This window comes from Schistocerca serialis, chromosome 11 (genome assembly GCF_023864345.2).
Source record: "Schistocerca serialis cubense isolate TAMUIC-IGC-003099 chromosome 11, iqSchSeri2.2, whole genome shotgun sequence".
Taxonomy (NCBI): Eukaryota; Metazoa; Arthropoda; class Insecta; order Orthoptera; family Acrididae; genus Schistocerca; species Schistocerca serialis.
The window spans coordinates 163070155-163083462 of NC_064648.1; the positions used below are offsets into that span (position 1 = coordinate 163070155).

The window sequence follows — 13308 nt, forward strand, 5'->3', positions numbered from 1 at the left end:
CCATCAGGACTTCTCAGAATGCAGTAGGTAAAGCCGTCATCAATCTGAAGCCTGGTTTGGTCACCACAGTGCTTCGCGAGCCACTGTCCTACTGCAGGTTGTCGTCACTCGCCGTCTTCCTACTTCTGAACTAACTTACCCAGTTAATAATTGCGGGACACAGTTAATTATTGGGTCTCCGAACAATTCTACAGTTCCAACATTTTCGATTTCCATAAATCAATGTCAGAGGTGAAAGAAGAGATAAGTGACAGAAGGAATCTCGGGAGCAATGCCTGAATCCCAAATCTCTGGAGTTGTAATCCCACATTCATCCACTCAGCAGCTGAGGCATATATGTCCCAATTGCATTTATTGCTGCATCATTATCATTACACAAGGTACGAATGAGACAAAGTAATTACATTTTTTGCGTGTTTTTGAATGTATGCAAACAGAGTATTAACAGTAAATCGTTCATTGTGGTAAAGGAACTCCCAAAATCGTCAGTTAATGTATTTTGTTGTGCTTTTTCTCGACAATCTCGTGCTAACGAAACAAACTGGTGACAAATATGCTCCATCACTTTTCTTTACGCTGCGTGATGGGGTCACTAAGTTCACGGAGGAAAGTGAAATATCACAAAGACGAGAATTCAGCCTGCATCCTATTTCTTTGTACAGGACGCCTATGGAGTTATGTCAAAAGAGTATATTCTATATGGACGTAGTTAGATATAAAAAAAAATACGTATCCAACGGATCAGTGTATGGACGATCACACCTTCCTCAGATATCTATGTGTCTCGCTGTCCCCCTTGCTTTATTGCGGATCGTTCTAGTAATTCTGCTTAGAAAGACTTCTTCAACACTTGTGTCAATTTTCCATTAATCTTTCAACGTTGAGCCACAAGCGGCTTTATTATTCTTCATATTCAGTTATTTGCGTGGTAAGATCAAAAGTTTGTCATGACGATTTCAAAAGGTTGTTGAGGTGGTAATGTTGGGATTTCGTGGTAACCACTTTAATGTGGCTTTAAATGCTGCAGAACCAAATAATCCGAGAATAAGTTGTTCATTAAGAAACATACACATCTGAACAACAAAACGAGACTCAAGCTCCTTCCTTCTACAACCACACAAGATCCGTGATTGCCTTGTCATGGAGCTGAGATACTGAAAACTTCTGTTGTACAGAGAAATGGAAGTTCCCATTCATGTAAGCTTCAAAAGAATGTGGTCCTAACAGGTATTCTGATCACACAATGGCCCACATAAGGTGAGGTATGTTCCTTTCCAACTATTGGTAATATGGGTACTTTCCTTAGACAAGAAAACAATTTTTTCCTGATCAAACAGTGGTATATGGCACATTTATACGTAAACAACACTCTTGAGCGAGACATGGCAGAAGTCACCACAACAAAGTACGGTAGGTTACAAATCGTTGCTCCACACCATTGTCAGATAATTCAGTAACAAACATGGGCCTAAATCCTTTCGTATTCATATTTTTTCAGTGTGGTCGTGCATTGTTGAAGAAGATGCTTGAAGTCCAACTACTCTTTTGCAAATTATTTTCATTGGAGACTGCTCATCTGATTAAGAGTGGGTGACACACGTTTCCTGTCACTTTTTATTGCTTCCAATACGTGGCCTGTCTTTGAGACAGCCTGAAAATACAGGACATTTATCTCAATCAGGCATGGCTACTTTACGAGGGGGACTGAGGCAAATGGTCTCATCATGCGTTACATAGTTTTTCCTATCTGCGGACGTTCATGAACCCACGAATCCTCCACTAATCCCTCCTTTACAAGATGGATTCGGAACTCAAAGACTGCAGTGCTGAAACAAAAATATAATTCTGATAACGTTGTTTTTTTCCATGCAGGACTATCAATAAAACCTATTTACTTCCTTATTTTTACTATGTCAAGAGCGATACAGGGACTTCTTGGGCACCCTGTAGATGAAACAGACGTGCATAGTAACAATGATACCTGTCTTTGTTAATACTCTTACTTTGTGTTGACATGCCGCCTTACATAGTTCTGGGTAACTGAACCAGGGTAATGTGGGTAAACGACGCCCAGGCTCGTCACCCAGAGAAGACTTTGGATTCAGCTGCCTGCAGTGTACGGCCACCACCCACTTGCTGTCGTTTTCTTGCAGACGAGGAGTGGCAGCTGGAGGACAGAAGCCACGATACGCTCTCCGTGGACACTGACTGCGTGCAGCTGTTGGTGAACGCCCTGGACCACCCCACGTGTCCGCTGGAAGACCTGCCACTGGAAGCCGTGAAGCAGCGCGAGCGGTGCCGCGAGCAGCTGTGGGACGACGTGGTGCAGAGGTCGCCCCACATACCCGTCACCAGCTACCTGGCCTACACGCAGAGGGCAAACGTCAACCTCTGTCTGCTGGCCTGGATGGCTGTCAACTCGTACGGCATTTGTCAGGACGTCCCGTTCAGTATGATACAGTCCGTGCACGATGCTCGCTGCTATTTCGATAGTCCTGATGATCAATCATGTCTGCAGTCGAACGCTACAGAAGCAATCTGCTCTGTTTCCAGAGCTATTCTGTTGCTAAAGTGTCATGACTTTTCCTCCATTAAGACTTCCCATAATTGTACGTACACTACGTTGGGATCTCTATGGGTCTATAGTAGGACTAGTATACTGGATCAAAAGCTAACAGAACAAACACTGAACTACAAAAACAGTTTAACCAACGCCACGTTGAAATACAAGGATTTTAAAATCGACAGCTTGAAGCCTTTAGAAATCTCATTTATACTGATAAATATCATTTTCCGTTTTTCGACTGCCGGAGTATACATGTACCTTCCCCAGTTACGCAACTTGCCTGGAAAGATACTCTTGTCCTTTCAGATCACGTGCATAGTCCAGATACTGTGTTCTGAGGTCGTGTATCGTATGGCAGGCGTCCCTGACTTACCTACAGCAGTGCTGATAGACAGCGCCCTCACACTTCTCAGCTGTTTCTGGCTGAACTCATTCTGCTACCAGATGTATGCTTGTGTTCGCCATCTCAGGCTTCCTGACCAGCTACTACCTGCTGAAGTAAGCCAGTTATTCCGTCGTGAGGTGCTGTGTGTGCTTATACCGTGGAGTATAGTATGTGTGGCAGCTGTTGCTTTGGAAAAGACGAGTAAATATTACCTGATCTACAGTCGCGTAGTAGTCCTTGCAGGGATTTCAGTGTCTGTGGCATTCAATTTGGTTTGTCTCGGACTGCTTGGATACATGTACCTACGTAATCGGTGCTCCATGCGGCGACTCGAAATTGTTGATAACAAGAAATTTGCCTCAAAGAAGGAATGTCTTTTTATGTCAGTTAAGGCCATTATATTAAGTGGAACAGGAATTATTATTAGAATTGGGTTCCACCAGGCTCAGGGAATAGCGCAGGTAGTGTACTATATGCATCTAGTTACGATGGTGCAAGGACCAGTGCTCTTCGTCTGTTTCGTTTGCAATGGAACGACGCTCCCCATACTGAAGAACAGGATACTTCTTTGGTGGAACCCAACCAACATCCCTGCAGGTCTAGAGCTGTGTTCGGCAGCCGAGAGGAATCTGGCCAGGAGAAACAATGAACAGTCTCCCTTTTCAGAATCCTCGCTGTAGCCTCCTTCAGTATTTTTCGCAAATAACTGTCTCCACACTACACTGCATTAAACCCAGCAATAAAATGGACTCTACCTGGTATGACAATATTAAATGTCATTAAATCTGATATCGTACAGCCAGTACTTCTCTTTCCTAACGTCTCCTTCATTTATAGCTGTGTGCTTATTTGTGAGTGGTAGCCTCTGTCTACCTATTCTAATGCACTGAGACTACTCACTAAAATTGTTGGGAAATGCTTCGTGTATACAATAGGCTGCGTTAATCACACGGCCTGTTATATACAAGGAAAACGCAGCACGTTGTCGGAGGAATTCCCTTCGTCAGTGTCATCTACCGTGGCGATGGTGCATTTCTGGACATATGTTCGCATGACGTTTTTTCTCCGTTTTCCGTCGAGGATCTCTCTTTGCAGTTTGTCGATTTTATTAATGTATAATGTATGATATTAGTATATATCATATTATGTCTGAAACAGAAAAATTTTCCATATGTGTGTGAAAGATGTACTTTTACGTGATTTGTAATTCAAGTACCATGACAAGAGACATTCAGATACTTATAAAATCAAAAGAGAGGGGCGAATGACTGAAGTGGTGTGTGCATGAAAGTGTAAATGGGTTTGTTGAGCTTATTAGTGGTTGGATTACATAGACTGGCTCAAACAGGTATAGTAAGAAAGTAACACATGACTTGTTGTGCGAAATGTGGCTTGAAGTGAACGCAAAATGTCGAATGGCAGAGTTATATGAGATTAGCATTATTGGGTTTGTGAGACAAGACGGTGATTTGTTAAGCTAGAGGTTTTGTAAGGGTACTATGGCAGATGTTAAAAGTTAATGTTCCACGTGCCACTCTTGGGCAAGGAAGAACATTACTTAAAGGCGTATTTACAGAAACAGTACTGTGGAAGGATAAACTTGTGCAAGTACTGTGAGTCCTGGAAAACATGTGCCATAGTAGTTTCACTGGAAGCGCACAGTACGCCGAAATTGTTGTGATTCGTAATCAACAGACGATCTCCCATTTGTTCAAATAAAACCTGAGTGAGCAAAGTAAAGGAGTGTCTGTGTGAATTTAGTATCCAGCCCAACTGAAAATCCTGTGATAAATAGTACTACCTGGAGTGATTTTCGTGAATTTCGCACTTAGCAGGCACCCGCAGTGTTAACCGCGATTTCCGTTTGGACGCAGTGGAACCAGAGGGAGGCAGGTGCCGGGTGCAGCCCGGCTGGCCGCAGGGGGGCGCCGGCAGCTCAACACATTCTGTAAAACCATTTGACGGAGATTTGCAGGCCGTGCGCCTCGATTCTGTCAGCGCAGCGCCAAGCCAACCCTGGCCCGCTCTGCGTGACGTCACGAGAGCGCGCCGCGGTCTTCTCTTTAGGTGGTGGCGGCCAGAGCCGACACGGGGCGCACTGGGGGCGCTTAGCGGCCCACCCACACAAGCGTCCTGCACCACCGGGACACGCGTAAAGTCGGTCCGACACAGTGGTCGCCAGCCGAGCCTCGATCCGCTGGAAAGTATCGAACCTCATCGCTCGAAAGCCAGTAGGTAACGGTCCTCGTGCTACCTACTTACCCCCAGGCAGGATCCCGAGTTCCGACCGCAGTACTGGGAACATTCACAGCCGAGCCCAGGAAATTACTTTCGACTGGCTGTACGAAATACACAGTTCAAACTCACCAGAAAGACGGTCACTCAATTTGGATAACAAACTGAGATTATCGCTATCCAATTACCCCAGCCAAGTCAGTCATTTGAGTCGGAGGACCACTACCACTTAATTAACATCACCGAGTTTTCCCTGAGCTACAATTCGCCGTAAACGCCCACACTAATTACTATTTCAACATTCGCAGATAACGACAGGAAAGCTCTTAAGCGGTAATAGATGCGCGCAAACGAGAAGGCGTTTTGAAACTCGAGAACACTGTGCGTCGCGACACAGAACTCCGCTCCAGAGCGCCCGCGACCCGCCACGTCGGCCACACGGGCGCCGACGGCCAGCTTTCGATTCCCCGAGCTCCGAGCCTCTCCACGAAATCCTTCTACACGTGGGCCTTTCAGCCAATCAGGAGCAGCAGAGGACTGCAAGCCCCACCACTGGCCACTCCCTGCTGCTGCTTACAGCCGCTGCTGTCACGTTCTGGTCTTCAAAAAGGCGAACCAGCGAGCAGATATGGGTGGTCAGGGAATCAGCTGTTACAACCCTTTGACTCGTGGGGTATCAAGCATTAACTTCTGCAACCGATATACCTATTAAGGGCTTTCCCCTGATATATCTGGGGACAAGCATTCTCGCAGCCGAAACTGCTTGAACTGTTGTTACATGTACGTAGTTGTTCGACAGCACACGTGTTACTCAGACGATGTCTCCTGCAAAGTGCATCATGCGTAACTCGCGCCACTGCCGTCAAATGCAGCATTGTCAGAGCGACTCAGACTTGGGATCCGCAGTCTGCACAACCGCCACACTTGAGACAGGGACGACCAACTCGCATCTGCCGAGGCTAAAGGCACAGGACTCAACGCTGACTGCGAGCGCTCTCAAGCAGAGCGGGGGGGACTATGGATCGTCCTGTTTCCGATATGCAACAACAGTTTTCAGCGCACCAGACTGAAGCAGGCAACTCTGTCTCCACCAGATCTCCAGAAACGCAACGCTACGCGAACTAGCCGAAAACCCGGACAAGAAACCCGAAGTAAACAGGCAAAGCCGCCACAAACACGATACTCCAATTACAAAAACTTTACACTCATCCAAATACATCTCACGAAGAACAAGGTTTACAACTGGTTGGATGCAGATTGAATTAAAGCACATCTAACACAACTTATGGCACTTTAGCAAACCCTGCAATAAACTATAAACCTTGAAGGTGGCAAAGAAACCGCCAAATCGTTGTAACCTGCACTAAAACAGTTTCCTGGGCAACCAAGTCGTTCACAAAAAAATCCGAAAAAATTTGCCAACATCACAACACACCCATAAGATATCGAAACCCGAGAGAACAGTTTGAGTTACTTACCGATCTGAAGCAACAGTAACAGAAATCACACCGCACGCCAAACAGTAAGCAAAAGAGAAACCACACAGACTCACGCTCGCCTTTGTGATAACCAATTTTGACCGTGATACAACAAACGAAAAAACTGAAGGGGACCTAAAGGTACCGGGAAACTAAATCAAAATTCCCCGCTATTGCTTCCAGTCATCTATAGTTACAAAGAACCAACTAACAAGCTACTTGTTCACCATTTCAGAATGCACTGTGTACCTCACAGGGTTGGACTATTTAAACACTATCTCCTCAATAACAGCTACGTCCATATTGCAACACTTTCCAATAAGCCACGAAGAGCTGCGATATAAAGAGAAATGTGAAGAACCGAGTCGAGCACATCGAATTTTTAATTGCAAAATAGACCCGAAACAAGAAGCACCAAAATACAGGAGCTGCAACACTGATAACGTTAATAGTGATGAGAGTCGCAAAGAAAGACCAAAACAGCCTGTCTCAGCAGACAAAACTGAATACATTAAGCGCATTGATGAAACTATCACGGTCTTCGTCCAAGAATGTCACGAAAACAATCAAACGGAAAACATACTCTGAGTCTTCACTACAGCCCTTCCCAACATGATATTTGAAAGAAGGGAAACAATAACAGCAGTTTCTAAAAACCTCCTACTACGTTCTTTGGCGAACACGGATCCACGTCTATATCGCCATATTGATAGACAAGGAGGCCAATGCCCAACCTGGCCTGAGACACCAGGAAACAAGAATTAACCTTCACATTCAAGCCTAAGAAAGATATTGCCACTATCTGCATTGTCAACACACTGGGTTTCTGCTCTAAAAACAAACTCCCTAAAGGCATAGTAAGAGAAAAAGAAGTTGGCATTATAGTCGCAGCACGTACCTCATGAGCAGGTAGAGAAATCAATCTAGAGAACTGTATCTGTCACGCAAACCAGACCGTAGTAGAAGCTGAGATAGATGCTTCATAGTCTTTCATATAAAACACCACAACGATGTATCCTGCCGAGGAACCGCCAACTGATCTCGTTAATTATATACCCTCATTGTGCCCAGCTAAAGGAACAGGAGACTCAGTGTTAGGTCTGCGATATTTGCTGAAAAATTGAACAAGAAAGATATTAAACTTGTTGTAGCCATTTTGAATCACGCTAGACTCAGAAATGACTCGCCGCCTTTTATCAATCACTATGGCACTTCTATCTTAGGACATATACTACGTACAACATAGCTACCCAGATTCTGAAGCTACACTGAATTTGGCGACTGCATAGCTAACGAATACCTATCATTTATTATGCTGTGAATCACAAAAACTAGGAAAAAACTTAAAACGATCATAAACTCACGAAATCGGATAGTCGAAAAAATCAGATTGATACGTTTTAACACAAAACCTAACCAATCAACTATTCAGACCACTCCTTAAGACTCCTGACGTACATAAGAAACAAAATTAAACAGTAGGGAAATTCTGTAGACCATACGGCACTAACCAAATGGATATGCTACGATTGGCTTCAACGTTTTCAGTGACCTAATAAGAAGAGAAACCCACCAAATGATGCGCGAGGTAATCACAAGAATTAGGTCCCACAATAGAAGTAGTTTTTGGAAAAAAGTTCCAACAGGTCATAGCACACCATTTGCGAACAACCATCCTTAATAGCAGATGAGAATGTCATTGATTACTGACGACCTCAAAAAAGTTCCTCAAAGTGCTACAAAAACATTCACGGTCATCCGTGGTATCCAAAATTCGATGAAACCGACGAGGAAATAATATTCGAAAATCCGAATGCAACCGCTTAACATCCACTACTTTATAAGATTGACGAATATGAAATGGAAAGAAAGCAGCTCAGAGACTGGAGGCACTGGAAGATAACAAAATAAATCACTCCCTTCACAAGACACCTGCCTCAAACACATCAGACGTTTCTTCATCGCGGCCATGAAACTGAAAATAGTCTCTCTAAAATAGAAGCAAGCTAAAATCAAGATGATTTCCCAACCCGAAAGACCAAAAAACAACACCAAATCACAGGTTACCGTGCTCTCAGTGACAGGGAAAGCTTTCGAGACAGACCAAAGTTATTCAAGGAATAGAGCAACATAATGGCACAAGAACAAGCCGGGTTCAGCGGCAACCACAGCACAGGCGACCCGGTCCCAGGACTGAGCAGCAGAGCGACGCAGGCTGAACGCAACACGGCAGGCGCGACGCCGGCACGCTTTCTCGTGGACGGCGAACGCGCCTTGCATTGGTTGTGGCATGCTGGGCTGCTCTTTGAAACGCTACTTTTGAACTTCGCATGCCAAAGTGTGCAGCTTACTAAAAATGTTGCTGGAAACAGGTAAGTACAAGCGCTGCTTGGTGATCACCATTGGACAAGTATTAAGCCAGCTGCAGAGACGCCACGTGGGACAGTCACGTCTCCACTGCTACACACCAACAACACGGCTGACATCTCTAAAGGTCGAGGATCGAAAGAAGAGCCCTGTACACAGATGACACTGCGTACTGTTGTCAGGGCCAGACATGCGGCAGAATTAACGAGCAGGTCAGCCCCTTCACAAACATGCAGGAATCATCGCTAAGCAAGTCGAGTAGATTAAAATACAGTGGATCCACGAAATCTATCCTTCAGCACCAACCTGTGATCTTCAACTACCCCTACTTTAAATAAATATGTATTCCTCACGTCAACACAGAGAGATGTTGTTCCGCCCCTCAGTGTGAAGACTGGTTTTAAAAATAGCTCTCCATTCTAGTGTATAACTTGCAGGCCTCTTCAAGTACATACTGCAGCCCACATCCATCCCAATCTCCTTACTGTATCCACCACCTGGTCTTACTCTACGATTTTCACCCACACTTCACTTCAAAACTAAATTGGTTACCTGTCGACGTCTCGGAACGTGTCCTACCAACCGCCCCTCCATTTGGTCAGGTTGCGCCTCGCATGATCCCACGTTTCTCGGGAATCCAAACTTATCTTCCTTGAGGTCGGCGTCTACCAGTTTTTTCATTCTTCTGTAAAGAATTTGTGTTAGTATTTTACAACGACGAATTATTAAACCGATAGTTCAGTAATTTTCACACCTGCCAGCAACTGCTTTCTTTGGAATTGATAACATTACATTCTTCTTAAAGCCTGTGGGTACTTCGCCTGTCTCATACGCCTGGCACAACAGGTGGGAGAGCTCCGCCGTGGCCGGCTCTCCCGAGGCTGCCTGTAATCCTGCCAGAAGACTGTTTACTCCCTGGGCCTCGTTTCGACTTAGATATCTCAGAACACTGTCAAATTTGATCTCGCACAGTTACATCTCCCACCTCATTTACATCCATGACCACTTCCCTATCTGTAATATTACCTTCAGTATGATGTATATCTGACACAACTACATTAGCTGAAAACAAAACCTATGTAATGTCATGACAGCAGATATTCTAAATATGTTGTGGCTATGCTATTGACTATACAAAGACATAGATCACTACACCATTCAGACAGCAGTTTCTCCTACATAACATGGCACTTACCTCCGACTTACACGGTTATGTTACAAATCCTTCGTATCATACTAGAGATTAGTTCCTAAGCATTTGTCTTAAGATGAACATCGTCACTACATCATTAAGCGCATTTCCGATCAAAGAGTAACACGTTTGCTAGGGCACATTGCTGCTTGTACTAAACTTAAATATTTTCATTTTCACCTCTCCCCTGTCAACAGTGACTGTAATTGGGATCAGCAACTCAGAAACAGACATTCTTCAACAAAGTCAGTCTGAAGTACTCGACGAATGATCTTGACATTAATCCCGTGTTATTAAGACCTGACTTATCAGGTGCTGCAGATAAGTGATCTTATGTATTTCTAAAACATTAAAACTTAATTACGAAGCCTTTTAATTTTCTTGATCGCAAAAACACATTGCTTTACCATTCATTACACGTTTTGGTTGCCAGTCAACTATTGTTAGCTTGTAAAAGAAACAATAAACAGGGAATTGCGCCCGCATCTCGTGGTCGTGCGGTAGCGTTCTCGCTTCCCACGCCCAGGTTCCCGGGTTCGATTCCCGGCGGGGCCAGGGATTTTCTCTGACTCGTGATGGCTGGGTGTTGTGTGATGTCCTTAGGTTAGTTAGGTTTAAGTAGTTCTAAGTGCTAGGGGACTGATGACCATAGATGTTAAGTCCCATACTGCTCAGAGCCATTTGAACCATTTTGAAACAGGGAATTGCCTTAGATTTAACCAAATTTGACAAAGTTACGTAGTATTGCGTGGTGATATGCCAATCATGGTAAATACAATGTGGTTATGAATTCTGTAGGCTTGAACGCCATCATCTAATAGCATATCTTGGAACTGTGTAAGTAATTGGAAAGTACCTATCGGGTGAATGTGACTATTAAACTGTTTTCAGATATTAAAGAAATAAGCAAATAGAAATAATGAAAACGTACCATGCTGACTAATGAACCACATTTTCCATAGACAATTGGTTACACCAACGAAGTTACAGAGTTCAGCTCTCAACATATAGTAACAATCGAAACACACTCTTTCGTTAAGAATAAATGCGCTAGCCCAGCTTAAGAAGCAAAAGTAATTTAAGAAAGAGACACTCTCTCTAGTTACTTATATCGAAAATGAGTATGAGCAGAAATTAGTAAGTGTAGCTGCCTTTTTGGCCCTATCAGCTGTTCTCGACACTGCTTGGTGAGAAGCACTTCTTTAGAAATTCACGATTGTGTCGTAAATTTAAGGACTTACTTAACAACATGCTAAACAATAGAGCATTTCATATCCATTCTCACAATGACAGATGAAGTGTACTTAAGCCAAATGATAGTTTACTTCAAATGTCTGTTCTGAGTCCACTACCTCTTTGGTCTGTACATGCACAGCTTACCAAAAGTCTTCAAAAAAATTGATTTATACTGATGACATTTGCTTGGTGGCCCAGAGCCTCAACGTTTATGATGCTGAAACCTCTTTATTCACTGATATGGAAGTCTTAGATGTATACATCAAGAAATAGTGGCTCCACCTAAATCCACAGAAAATAATTGTATCTACATCACATCTATGCAGAAGACAGTCAGAGTGCACACCAGAAGACAGATTCAGAGACCAAGTCTCATTGTACTGCATTACACCATAATACACAGGAACAGCGCTAGATAGAACTCTTGACTTACAAGTAGCACCTAAAGCCAAAACGAGAAACAACAGTCTTAAAAATTTGGTGGTATCTTATGGGGAGCTAATGCTCGTGTTTTGAGATCCACAGCTCTAACCCTATCATAGGTGCTCTGTTGCTGAAGATTACTGTTCGACCAGGATCAATAGTGCTCATACTAAGAAGATAGATGTCCAACTGAATCAGGTATTATGGAATGTATTCAGAGTACAATCGCTCTAAGACTTCCTGTTCTCAGCATCATCCCACCCCCAGCTCTAAGAAATCAGCTCTCCTAAAGGTCTGGAAGAACATTCTGAAGAATCCTCAGCTAGCCAGTCATCGAGATGCTCTACAGGCAGAACATCAACACTTGAAATCAAGGAAACCCTCATCATGCACAGCAGAAAACCTCGTTGTGTTCTCTTTGATTGTCAACCGTTTACGGGAAATTCAGTGGAATCCGTCACCAATAGTCAACAAGCATCTAGTCAAGGGCCCATTCATGCAGACAGGATTCGATCTCCCCAGACATCAGTAGAGGATCTTGAAATGGATTAGCAGTGGAGAAGGCTGATGTCCTTATCTCAAGCACGGGGGGAGTGCTCTACTTACAGACAATTCAATGTCGCTTTCTAAATATTCCAGTTTTAATGGCCTCAGTATTATCATAACAGAAACAGGGTCACATGTTGCAACACGCTTGAGGCAGCTGCACGTCCTGCCCGCTGCTGTGACGTCACATGATCAAATCGTTCTAATTCCAGAGATCTCTTTACCCTCACATGTGCTGATTCGATTATTTACATGCTTAATCATCAGGATATGTAATTACCCAGGGGCTGTCTTCTGGATCCTGAGATGTATGTCATAATTTCATCAAATAATTACATATGATTTATCAGTTATGCTTCTCCCATGGTCTTGGTCTCTGTATCCTGAAGTGAACTGGACTGTGGATACTGAAATAGTACTTACCGACGAGAGTCGCGGCACAGTGTCATTTTCACTATGTCTACACTGCTTAGAAAGTGTGTTAACTGCCCTGTCGTCGTGCTATATAATTTTTGCATGTTATTGCATTAAGTCTTGGGATTTCGAGGTCATCTATACTGCAGAGAGGTATATAAACCATACAGCTCTATGATATTATCAGTTCATTTCAGAATGCTACTATTTACCAGTACATACATGTTAGCTTATGGTTCAAAACATGTATATGTAGGATTAGCATGAGATCGTGAGTGTGAAGTTATAGTAGAAACTGAGGATGTCCGTCGTAATGTAAAACACAATTTACAGATACGAGTTAGGGGGAGCATTGTTAGCCGATGAAGCACACTGAGAAGTTGATGACAACAGACTACGATCCTTTTCAACTTCCTCTTCACATGAACATCTGTAGCAATAAGGCAACCATCATCGACCTGTATAA

General features: G+C 43.7%; 1 protein-coding gene across 1 annotated transcript in view; it reads left to right on the forward strand.

Annotated features, from left to right (window-relative positions):
- LOC126426583 (uncharacterized) overlaps window positions 1-4650 on the forward strand; it is a 69471-nt gene extending 64821 nt beyond the window's left edge. Inside the window, exon 7 of the mRNA XM_050088479.1 lies at window positions 2154-4650. Within this exon, the coding sequence (XP_049944436.1) occupies window positions 2154-3631 (1478 nt within the window). The 3' untranslated portion in view covers window positions 3632-4650. The remainder of the gene's footprint in view (window positions 1-2153) is intronic.
- Window positions 4651-13308: the final 8658 nt, after the last annotated feature.